We start from the raw sequence: 12,445 nt of genomic DNA, 5'->3' as shown, positions 1-12,445 counted from the left end.
ACTTATGGCACTTAAGACTTGGTCATATTAACCAAGAAAAAATCACTAGACTTATGAAAGATGGTCCCTTAAGTATGCTTAAGGAAGTTAGTCTTCTACAATGTGACTATTGCTTGGAAGGTAAAATGACTAAAAGGTCTTTTAATGTAAAAGGTACAAGGGCCAACCTACCCTTAGAACTTGTACACACTGATGTATGTGGTTTCATGACCATCATTGCCCAAGGAGGTTACGATTATTACGTGACTTTCATCGAAGAATATTCTTGATATGAATATGTGTATCTAATGCACCATAAAAGCGAAACATTTGATAAATTTTGAGAGTTACATACAGAAGTAGAAAAGTAATTAGATTTATCTATAAAGAATAAAGAATCTTCGCTCTAACCGAGGTGAGAAAACTTGTTCTACGAGTTCTTAGGATACCTTATAGAGAATGAGATTTTATCCCAGTTGACTGCACCAGGCATTCCAGTAGAATGGCATAGCTGAGAGAAGGAATAGGACATTGCTTGGCATGGTTTATTTAATGTTAAGTTAATTACAACTTCCTACTTCCTTCTGGGGATATGCAATACAAACGACTTGTTATATTATGAATGATGTGATAATGAAGTCTGCTTGTAAGACACCATATGAATTGTGGCATGGAAAGAAACTCGTTCTAAATCACTTTAGAATATAGGGTTGTCTAGCCCATGTTCTGGATAAGGATGCAAAAAATCTGAGATGGGATTATACATGTTTGTAGGATATTCGAAAGGAACAAATGGTGCATTATTTTATAACCCGAAAGATAATATGATTAAAGTTTCTACTCATGGTACTTTACTTCAGGAAAACTATATAGATAACTTTCAGCCTCGAAGTAAAGTGGTATTTGACAAACTTTTGAGACTTGTAAAACAATCATAAAGTTCAATTCTCGAGAAAGTTATGGAAAAACTTGCAAACGATCAATAGCATAAAGGAATCTATCGTATTGAGAGAGTTTTAGACTTCTTCATCTATGATGGTAGTATTTATAATACGGAAACCAATTATAAGGATAATGATTCACTCACTTACAAGGATGCTATACAGGAGTTGATTCCCAGCTTTGGAAATAGGCCATGGATTTCGAGATGGATTCTATGAAATCCAATATAGTGTAAGAACTTGTAGGCTTGCCGATTGTGTTTAAACTCATAGGGTGTAACTAGATCTACAAGAAGAAAAGAAATGCGGAAAGGAAAGTGGAATCACATAAAGCTAGACTTATAGAAAAAGACTACACATAGAAAGAAGACATCGATTACGATGAGACCTTCTCTCTGGTAGCCATGCTCAAATCTATCTACATACTCTTATCCATTATCGCTGCTCTCAATTACGATATTTTGAAATAGATGTCAAGATAGCATTCTTGAATGACTATCTTGATGAGACCATTTATATGGCTCAACCAACTGACTATGTTGTCAAAGGATAAGAGTAGAAAGTTTGCAAAGTGCTAAGATCCATTTATAGATTTAAACAAATGTCCCGCTCATGGAATAAAAGATTTGATCAAATAATCAAGACTTTTGGGTTTGAGCAAAACTCTGATGAACCTTGTGTTTATAAGCATATGAATGACAAAAATATGGTTTTCCTCATTCTTTATATCGATGGTATTCTACTTATCAGAAACGATGTAGGGGAATTATCATAGGTTAAACTGTTGTTAACTCAAGAATTTAACATGAATGATTTGGGTGAAGCTAGTTATATTCTTAGAATTCCAATCTTTAGGGATCAAAAGAATAAAATGGTAGCTCCATCACAAGCTTCCTACATCAATAATGTACTGAAATGGTTTGCAATAACTGATGCGAAGCCAGACACTCAACAGACTGTATTGAGTTTTCATCTTTCTTTGGATGACTGTCCTAAGACAATGGAAGAAAGAGAACATATAAGTAATGTTCCATATGCTTTAGTAGTTGGAAGCCTTATGTATGCGATGCTTTGCACACGTCTATATATATGTTTCATAGTGGAAATAGTTAGTCGATATCAGATGAATCATGATCTCAGGCATTGGCAAGTTGTTTAAAAGAACCAATGTCTATATGATTGTGTATTTTGGGGAGAACCTTACTCCTATTGGATACAAAGACTCAAACTTCCAAACCTTTTGTAATACCCCGAAAATTTTTGCAGTAAGATATTATCCTTGATATAGTAAAATAAGAAAATAAAGTGACAAAAAGGAAAATTTTGAGTTGTGTCAACCTTGGGAAGTATATTATGATATATTAATTCAAGAAAGGACTAAATTGTAAAGATGAGAAAAGTCTTGTTGCACAAGAGTAAATACTCAAAATTTGAGGGGTTAAAGTGTAAATATGAAAAATTTGAAGGACCAATAGTGCAAATATTTTAAGGGTAGAATGATCTAGAAACTAAGGAAAATAGATGAATTAGGACCAAATTGAATAGGTGAGAAATTATAAGGGACTAAAAGGGAATTTTACCAAATTAAGTGATGACTCAAGGATGGAATTCTAAAAGATCATGAAGGGCAAAATGGTCAATTAGTAAGAGAGAGAATTCTAGAATGTAATGATTATGTTGATGATATTTTAAATTAATTAATTAGATAAATATTATTTTATTAATATTTTAATGAGATATTTATTATTATTTTATTATTATTTATTTAGTATATAAGGAAGGAAAGATGAAGAATTCTCATCATCTTTCCATGCATGCAAACGTTAGAAGAGAAGAAAAGAAAGAAAGTTTTCTTTTCTTTACAATTTGGTCATTTCACCAAAAATTCGCTATTTTCACCTAGAAATCAAAAGAATTTCCATAGCTACCAAGAGAGAAAAATGTTAAGGAGACTATGAGGAGTTAGAATGTCAAATTGGATTCAAGGAATAGAAGCTGGAGGAGAGAGAAAATCAAGTTAAAGATTGGAATCAATAGAACAAGGTAAGTACATCAAGATTTTAATATATTTTTAAGTTGTTATTATTGAGAAAGCATGGAAATAATGTTATAGTATAGTTTTCTTACATAAGGTCCTATGTTCTTGATATGTTAGTGAAGAGAAAATAAGAGAAAGTGATGAGAAATAGTGTAGAAAAAGAAAATAAGGGTGTTATAAACATGGTAATTAATATCTTGCACTAAAACAGTTTTGGACAGCAGCAGTAGTCTAACTTTGAAAAATCATAAAAAATTGTATAAATATAATTATAGGATGAATAAAATATGAAATTAAAGCTTATTTAGTCTAGTTTCTTATAGAAGAAATTATGTAAGAAATGGATTGTAAATCATGAGATATAATAAATTTTGTGAGACAAGGTCAGAATGATTTTGGGTTCCCCTGTTCTGACTTTGGAAAATCATAAAAAAATTGGATAAAAATAATTATGGGATTAAATTTATATTTTTAGAATCCTGAATGAGTATATTTTAAAGAGAAATAAACGGGAACATCATTTGAATTCTGTACGAGGAGATAATTAATTTTTAGTGAAGAAGGGTCAGAACTGTCAGACAGCAAAATAGGGGTAACTTTAAAGAATAAACTGTACTTATTGACTAAACTAAAAATTCTGAAAATTTTATGGTAAGAATATATATGAGTCTAGTTTCAGGTAAAATTATCGGATCTTAAATTGGAGTTCTATAGCTCCAGATATAAATAATTAAGTGACTATGACACAGATGGACAGCTTGAATATTAATAAAAGTAAATAATAAAAATTATGGATAATGTTACTTTCAAGTGTGTTATATACACTAAGGATGTTGAATGGAGAGGAGGAGGAGGAAAAATATGTATGAATATTCATCTAGCATGGCTAATTTGCATGTTTTAGGCTCAGGGACTAAATTGAATAAAAGTAAAACTTTATGGGCAATTTTGTAAAAATGTAAAAAATGATAAAATTGCATGAAATGGATTATTTTATTATTTAAATTAAAAATTGAATGAAATTATTAATTTATTTCAAGATCGGGGGAAAAAATGTTTTAGGGATTAAATTGAAAAGTGTTGAAATTATGGAAAATTCTGATATTTTATAGAACTCATGGATTGTTATCAATATGTATGAGAATATTAGCTGGAAGTAAGGATTAAATTGTAAGAATTTTATTTTCCTAACCCTAAGGATGAAATCGTCATTAATTAAAAGTTTAGGGGCAAAATGGTAATTTTTCCTAGAGCATTAATTAAATGCATTAGAATATGAAACGAATGAAAATGATGATCAAATTTATTTATAAAGATCCGGACGACTCAAATACGAGACTTGATCGTGGAAAAGAAAAGATATCGAATTAATGAAATTATAAACACAAACGAGCAATGAGGTAAGTTCATGTAACTTGAATTATATTCTTAAATGCTTGAAATGTATGTTATTGATGTGAATATGATTTGAATGTTCATTGTATGAAAATTGATGAAACATTGATATATTTGATAAAAAGGGGAAGAAATCTCGGTTGAATGAAAGGAAAATTCGATGGATCTCTGAAAAGGAATTGACGGTAAAAAGGATCTAGCCCGGACGGGTGATCCTATCCTGATATAGCCCTCCCGGAGAATATGTGAAATATGGATTTAGCCCGGACGGGTAATCCGAATTAGGATCTGAATTTAGCCTGGACTGGTAATTCAGATCCAAGCTCATTAGAGTAATTGTCGTTGTAGGGGATTTAGCCTGGACTGGTAATCCCGACAATACTCTATGAGTTTACATTCTGAGGATTTAGCTCGGACCGTAATCCATTGTAAGGATGAGGTTCATGGAGTGTGCTCTCTGAAATGAAATGTGTAAGACCATGGTTGAAAGATACCATGGCAACATGATATGAAATGTGTAAGACCATGGTTGAAAGATACCATGGCAACGTGACATGAAATGAACAAGACCATGGTTGAAAGATACCATGGCAACATGATAGAAAGTGAGTAAGACCATGGTTGAAAGATACCATGGAAACGTGACATGAAATGAACAAGACCATGGTTGAAAGATACCATGGCAACATGATAAAAAGTGAGTAAGACCATAGTTGAAAGACACTATGGCATCATGTCGAAGATAAATAAGATCGTGGATGAGAGACGCCAAGACATCTATTGAACAATTAATATTCAGGTAATGTGTATCAAATGATGAATGGTTTTATGAATTGGTTATACAAAATGGTTGTATGAAATGTTTACAAGAATTGGTCATATGGAAATATATGTACAAAATAGTTGTATGAAATAATTAAGAAGATAGATAAATGAAATAAGTATAGGTACATGGAATATAATTTATGTTAAGTTTGATATAAACTATTACCGAAATAAATATACATAAAATATATGGAAATGATGGAGCATGAAATATTGATATAATGAAATGAATGATATATACTTATGAAGAAACGGTAAGAGAATGATATGTTTCATGACATGTACATATATGATTATCTTTAATATGTTGAAACAAGGAAATTATGTAAGTAAAAACAATTATTAAAACTCAAGTGTGACATGTCGAGAAAATAAGTATATCAATGTTGAATTTATTTGAAATATGTACTAGTATACTAACAATGTTGCTGTTTGATACTTAGACAAGTGCCAAGCTGTTGATTGAATGGTAATATATTTATTTATATGATGCATTGAATCTGTAAGTATTTAATTGAATTTTTTTAAGTGATCTGCAAATTCTAGTAATGCTTCGAAACCCTATTTCAATAGCGGATACGGGTTAGGGTTGTTACACTTTTAAAGATTTGAGGAAATCAAAATCGGGAAATGTATTCGTCCTAGGAGGTAGAGCCATAGTATAAAGAAGTGTAAAGAAAACTTGCACTGTTGACTCTACTATAGAGGCCGAGTATGTGTTTGCTTCTAAGACAATGAAAGAAGCAATATGGCTTCAAAAGTTTTTAATCGATCTTGAAGCCATTCTTGGAATGGAAAAAGCTAATCATTGTATTGTGATAACAATGTTACAATAGTTAATACTAAGGAAATGAGAAGTCACAAGAGAACCAAACACATTGATCGGAAGTATCATTTGATACAAGAGGCAGTAGCCATAGAAATATTAGATGTGGTGAAAGTAGCTTCTGAAGATAACCTTGCGGATCTGTTTACTAAGACTCTTTTAACTAAGAGTTTTAACAAACACGTCGAGGATGAGAATGCGAAACATGACACATTTACTTCACTAGGAAAAGTGGGAAATTGTTGGGAAATGTGCACATATTGTAGTAAACATGTAACTGTTTTCTATGTATTTGAACGATGAATAAATAAAGTTAATTTCACGTTTCACTGTTATATCTTTTGTGTTTCTATCTTTCATGTTTTGCATATATAGCAAAATTGTGACAAGAAAATATTAGTTCATTGATTGTCTAAGTTCAAACTGGTGATTAGTGGCACTGTAAGAACATTTACATTGCAAGAAAGACAACTTACTTTAGTAGATAAACTAAATAAGTCAGTAATCCTATAAAAGAATCAAAGTGAGCGTTTGATTCAAATACTTAGAAGGATTATTATGTTGTCTACAATTCCAATTGGGGAGATGGGTAGTCTTGGCTATCGCAGCAATTGACTCCATGGGTAGAGACATAGAAGTACTCATTGGAAGAATGATACATTGAACCGCACCCAAGTTGAATTAATTCTAAATCCATTTGTGAATTAATTTACTTGTGGTGTTCGTGGTGTGATTTACCTAATTCCTAAGTTAGTCGCTGACTATGTGTATGTAACTCGTGTGCTTTGATATAAGTAGAGGCTTATGCTCTAAAGATGATCGAGCTCATAGCTAGTATATTGGGTACATGACTTGTGTATGACATGGTTTTACTAGCAACAATGAAATTCATATCTCGATTAAAGAGTTAACGATATCCTCTCATTGACATTACGTGGATTGATAAATATGAAACGTGACCACGAGTTTCTTGTTATCAAACGAGTAATTTATTACAATCATTTGTTGAAAGTGATGATATTAATAATTAAGAAGACACAATGGTGACAATGAGATAAAATAAGATTGTATTGAATGAATGAATTTAACTCAAAGGAATCAATGATATCATATGAGGGTAACACACACATGATGAGGTCATTAGACAAAGCAGTTGAATGAATTGCTTTCGTAAATAGTATATAATAATGAGTTTTCAATTATGGTACTTTTTGTGGACGGACTCTATAATTAAGTAAATTGCGAATTATCGGAACGATACTTCTAGACATAATTGCAACTACTAAAGCCTAATTGTCTATGTCTGATTGGACCCTCTACTAGCTCAACAAAAGCTCGATTGAACTGCATTTGAATCAAAAGGAAATTCATTAATTTGTTATTTATGAATTCTATTTATAATAAATATTTTATATATTTTAAAAAGTTTTTTAAAACTCAATCCCATAAATAATCCTTATTATAATAAAATACAATTAGCATAAATTTTTTAACATAAAAGTAAAAGGACTAAATTCTAAATGTACAAAAATACAAAGACTTGGAGCATATTTTAAAATTGTTTTAAATATATATGCTATTAATAAAGTCAAAGCTTTTAAATTATATTTATATTATTTTTAAATTTTAAACATTTTATTACATTAAAAGTCTATTATATTAATAGAATTTTAAATTCTTAAATTAAAATTATTTTATCATTTTCTTAAAAAATTGTTTTAATGTGTTTTAAGTTTTAAAATCATTTTAATACATTTTATTTATTCCATTTTATATAAGTTAGTATTTTCTTGAAGAAAAATAATATTGATTACAATGATTAATGGTGGCATTTTAATAGTTAGGTTAAAAGATATCATGTTGTTGTATTTTTATAAATTTAGAATTTAATCTCTATTTTTATATCTCAAATTTCAGATTTAATTATTAATGCCACTTTAAAATAAAAGTAGGGTACTAAATTCTAAATATAATAGTACAAAGAGTTAGATTTTAACTTACTCATTAAATTCAAATTTAGATATTTATTGATTTTTATAAAAAATTTAATTTATTTTAAATTTTTATTTTATTTTATTTTGAATTGATCACATATATTAAAAATATATTTAAAATATATATTTTATAAATATAAATATTTCAAGAAAAATGAGGATTTTGAATGGTTAATCTTATTACATTTTATTTTGTAACATTATCACTTCTATGAAATTTTTTTAACTAATAACAAAATTTTAAAAATAATTAATTAACTTAAAATATGAATAACCCACGTGGCAAAAAAATAGTTTGTCCACATCAATTGGAGCCTAAGGCCTTGTATATTATATATACATATATATAAGATGATTAGTTTGGTTTCGGGCTCAAGGGTCGAGTTGGGTTAATTATTTTGTTGACTAAATTATATAATTGAAATTTAAAGTTTATAATATGTTTCAAGTTTTCTTACTCTTGGTATATTTGAAATTTACTTTTTTTCAAGAATTTTTTCCATTTATTATTAAAATTTAAAATTTTAGTCCAATCATTAACATCGTTTAAGTTCTTCTATTAAATTTGCTTGTATGACATTCTAAAATTAAAATGAAAATACTCACTTGGTAACTATGTGACAAAAATTGCATTGTAATTTATTTGAATTTAACAAAAATTTTAATGATGTTAACAATTCTTCAAATTTATTTTAGCATTTTATCAAAATAAAGTATTTAGGCAAACTAATTATATTATAAACATTGAGGTACTAAATTATGTAAAGAATTTAAAGCATAAAAATTAAATCTCAAAGAGTGTATTATAAGAACCAAAAATTAAAATTGGATTAATTTTATATAATCTAGAAAAAAATAAAAGGTTAGACACTATGTTAATAATGTAAATAAGAAGACCATATTCCCAAGTCAAAGAAGGCCTTCGAAAAAGGTTGACATTTCAATTAATAGAGTAACATCAACATTTAAATGTTAATAAATAATTTCGATCGAATTTTAACTTAATATTAATATTATTATCAATATAAAAAAACATGAATTCAAATAAGATGAAACATGTGTATCCTTCTATTGAATAGAAAAAAGGTTAATAAATAATTTTTTCCTATTTTCTAAGACGGATAACATTATTAGTTGGTAAAACTTTGAATCATGAGCTTGGTAAAGTTAGTCCATGATGTTGGCCTGTGACATCTTGGCGCCTTTGCATGTTTCCCTCATGGAGATAACACCAAAAATGATGGAAAAAAATTTGTGATTTGCAGTATCATAAAAACAAGAATCTGAAATCATTTCTTCCGCCGCCACCAATCCGGAATTTTCAACCTTCTATTTCTATGTACAGCAAGTTGGGCACCGGGAAGCTTGTGCTTTACCTGTCTCCATATCATATAGACTGCATCCTCCTCCTTCGGAGGGTACTGGAATTCATAATGATGGGAAACCTGCTTAAGCCGCTTCCACATTTCAACCCATCTATCCTTTGGAAATTGGCGCAGCTGATTCACCAAATAACCCGGTTCTAATGCCTCTTTCATAGAGAAGAAAATTGAGAATTTAGTGTAGTCGATTTCGTCCTCAAAGGGAAACTCAATTTTGTCACTGACTATCACAGGTACACAATGGCTCACAATCGCATCAAATAGTCGGCAAGATGATGGAGTGTCCCCTGCAGGATGCAGACAGAATTTCGACAACCGCATTCCCTTTGTAGACTAACACACAAGAAGGCAAAAGAAATAAGATGTATAGCATAGCATAGTTATAACATTAAACATTTATTAGAAAAATACAAATCGACTCGAAAGTTTTCCAGCATCTCGAAAAGCATACTTTGTTTTAAAATTTTTAATGTGTTTGAAAGGATGATTGCAAGTTCTGAAAATATACTTCCTGGGGATTAGATAAGCAGAATACCGTTTTAATGTTTGATGGAGTTGCTACACTCTTTTCATAACGAACATCATTGTTACCGGTCAATATCTTTGCAAGTTTGACTCGAATTTTGCCTTCCTGCAACAGAAATAGTCTTGATGAGTAAAATATTCAGATTGCACAGAAATTTTACAAATGGACTATTTGCGTCTTAAAAACTACCGTAGAAATTTTACAAATGGACTATTTGCGTCTTAAAAACTACCGTACATCTTTCCTGACTGTATTTCCCCGGAAGAAAAGAAGGGTGGTTCGGTTCTCATATGGGTCTAGAGGGTCATCATCTGTGAAGGATTTCACAACGTGTACATAAGGGGAAACCACATCTTTGCTTAGAGTTGCCATGGTACGGGGATATCGACCAAAGTCTACAATAATAAGGATAGAGGCATTCAACTGCTCTCGAAGAAATCTGAAAGCATTTGGATGTGTCATGGGAATAACATGGTCTCTTCCTCCAGACCTTTGATAGTACTTGGATTGTCGCAAGATTTCCAGTAATTCAACCTAAAATGAGAAGAAATGTACATTCCACTAATTAATAGATGCTCCCTCCACCAAATTCAAATGTCGCTTAATGGTAGCAAACTAGCAATGCATGGTACAGATAAAACACAAACCATGAACTGCAAACTAGAGAAGCTCCTCAGCAAAGTAAGGAGGATCCCACAACCCGTGTAAGGTCCAAATTCTTGTCTACTACTTGCTTGCAAATAGCAACAGACAACATATAAATGTTAAACAAAGATTGACAGAAAACAGTACACTCTTCGAGGTAACGCGAGAAGCATGGAATAGATCATGCTTTGTCTAATAATCATACCATCAATCACAATCGATATTGGAACCATTAACAAAGGATGGAATGCATCATGGCCAAAAGACAAACTCAAGTTACAATGTCTAGAGTTTATACGTGTTTGAAAGCTATATTTCATTAATCAATTCCAAAATATCAAACCTTTTATCATTCCACAACGCTATGCTAGTTCCTAATGAGTAAACCATTGGGCTAATTCTTCTACAAGTCAAAAATACCAGCAAAGCATCATTTACTTTCGTATAATCAATTACCAAATTCATCCTTGTTCCATTTTAGCGAATGACTGATGACTATGGGTTAAAGAAGTTCAACTTATATACATAGGGAAGTACTAGGAGGCTGGAAATTCAATATCAGTGAGGGAAGTGCTTCAAATTGGAACTATGAAAAAAATACTAACCAATTGTGTTGTTTTATTAACTTTTAGGATCAAAACTTAAACAACTCAAATACAACTCCCTAAATCTAGTTTCTTTTCTTTTACTCAAACTCAGTAAACCAATTAATCGCATGCCTATTTAAAATCAGAAGCTTCCAGACAAAATTCCAGCAAAAAAGCGCATCAAACCGTAATTGATAGAAATTAAACAGTTTAAAGTGATCAATGAAGGTTTTAAGAACCTGTAATCGGCGGTCGCCTTCCGTCGCAGCATCCGTCATGTTATGGCCGTGCGTAGTAACACTCATCGAGGAGAAAAAGGGCACAAAAAAGGCGTCCGCAGTCGCGGGATCCGAAACCCTGACCGCCTCCCTCTCTTCTCCGCCTTTGCCATCGTAAAGCAGGGACGCCATCAGCCAATACTCCACGCTGTGTTGCCTCCTTACCCCTGCTCTCGCGGGCCACGGAGGCAAATTCTCCATGGTCACTGGACCCGATTCCTTGGAGTACCGACGGCCCATCATGCCGACGTGGAATTTCCTAGGGAGATCGTACATGTAAACGCGAAGGGGACGACCGGTTGCACAGAGCGAGCGTGGAGCCGGCTGTACAGGGAAGAAATATGATCTGAGATCAACGGTGCCGAGATAGATTGAACATGAAATCAAGAAGGTAATCGCCAATGTCAAACAAATTGCAACTTTACCGTACATTGTTCTGGAAAAAAAAAAAAAAAAGAGTTCGAGAACGAGAGCGAGCGAGTGAGCGAGAGAGAGAGAGAGAGAGAGAGATCTCCCTTTGTTTTTTTCGCTTACCGTCTTTTAACTGTTTTTTTGTCCAGTTAACTGACTGTCCGTTCTGTTATTTTAATTTTTTGGTCAAAATTTCTCACGAGTCCATGTACTTTGGCCAAATTAGATATTTAATCCCTATATTTAAAATTTTTAAAATTAAATCCTCTTAAATTTTGATTTAAAGATCCTAATCCAATCGTCAACACATTAGTATTTATAGTAAAAAATTGTCAACTTAATATGTTCATTTTCTATGAAATTATATGTCATATAGTACGAGAGTAATTTAAAGAACATATCTTCATTAAAAAAATACTACGAGTGCCTTAGCTAGACGAGTGTTTCGAGGTAATAATGGTACTTAGGTCATTGGCTATGATAGAAATGTAAGGATGTCTACAATAGCTCAAGCTTAATTACGGGTAATTTTTGATGAAAAATGTGACTAAGGAGAATAATGTTAGAATATGAAAACTCTACAATAGCACACATGATTAAAGGATCAAAGAGCAATGT

The 12,445-nt window shown here is 31.5% G+C and overlaps 1 protein-coding gene across 3 annotated transcripts; it reads right to left on the bottom strand.

Moving 5' to 3' along the window:
- Nucleotides 1-8,992: 8,992 nt before the first annotated feature.
- Nucleotides 8,993-11,968, bottom strand: LOC108466622 (probable arabinosyltransferase ARAD1). 3 transcript variants are annotated; one of them, XM_053026158.1, is made up of 5 exons: nt 11,847-11,952; nt 11,378-11,740; nt 10,144-10,440; nt 9,916-10,011; nt 8,993-9,713 (listed from the first exon to the last, which is right to left on the bottom strand). In XM_053026158.1, exons 2-5 carry the CDS (start codon nt 11,690-11,692, stop codon nt 9,288-9,290), a joined length of 1,134 nt encoding a protein of 377 aa, XP_052882118.1. In that variant the 5' UTR covers nt 11,693-11,740; nt 11,847-11,952; the 3' UTR covers nt 8,993-9,287. The 3 variants fall into 3 exon arrangements, with proteins under 3 accessions (XP_052882118.1, XP_052882119.1, XP_017622496.1); XM_053026159.1 differs by having other exon boundaries at nt 11,842-11,945; XM_017767007.2 differs by having other exon boundaries at nt 11,378-11,968.
- Between the last annotated feature and the right edge of the window lie 477 nt (nt 11,969-12,445).

Source organism: Gossypium arboreum, chromosome 3 (genome assembly GCF_025698485.1).
Source record: "Gossypium arboreum isolate Shixiya-1 chromosome 3, ASM2569848v2, whole genome shotgun sequence".
Classification (NCBI taxonomy): Eukaryota; Viridiplantae; Streptophyta; class Magnoliopsida; order Malvales; family Malvaceae; genus Gossypium; species Gossypium arboreum.
This window is presented reverse-complemented; position numbering and strand designations above follow the sequence as displayed.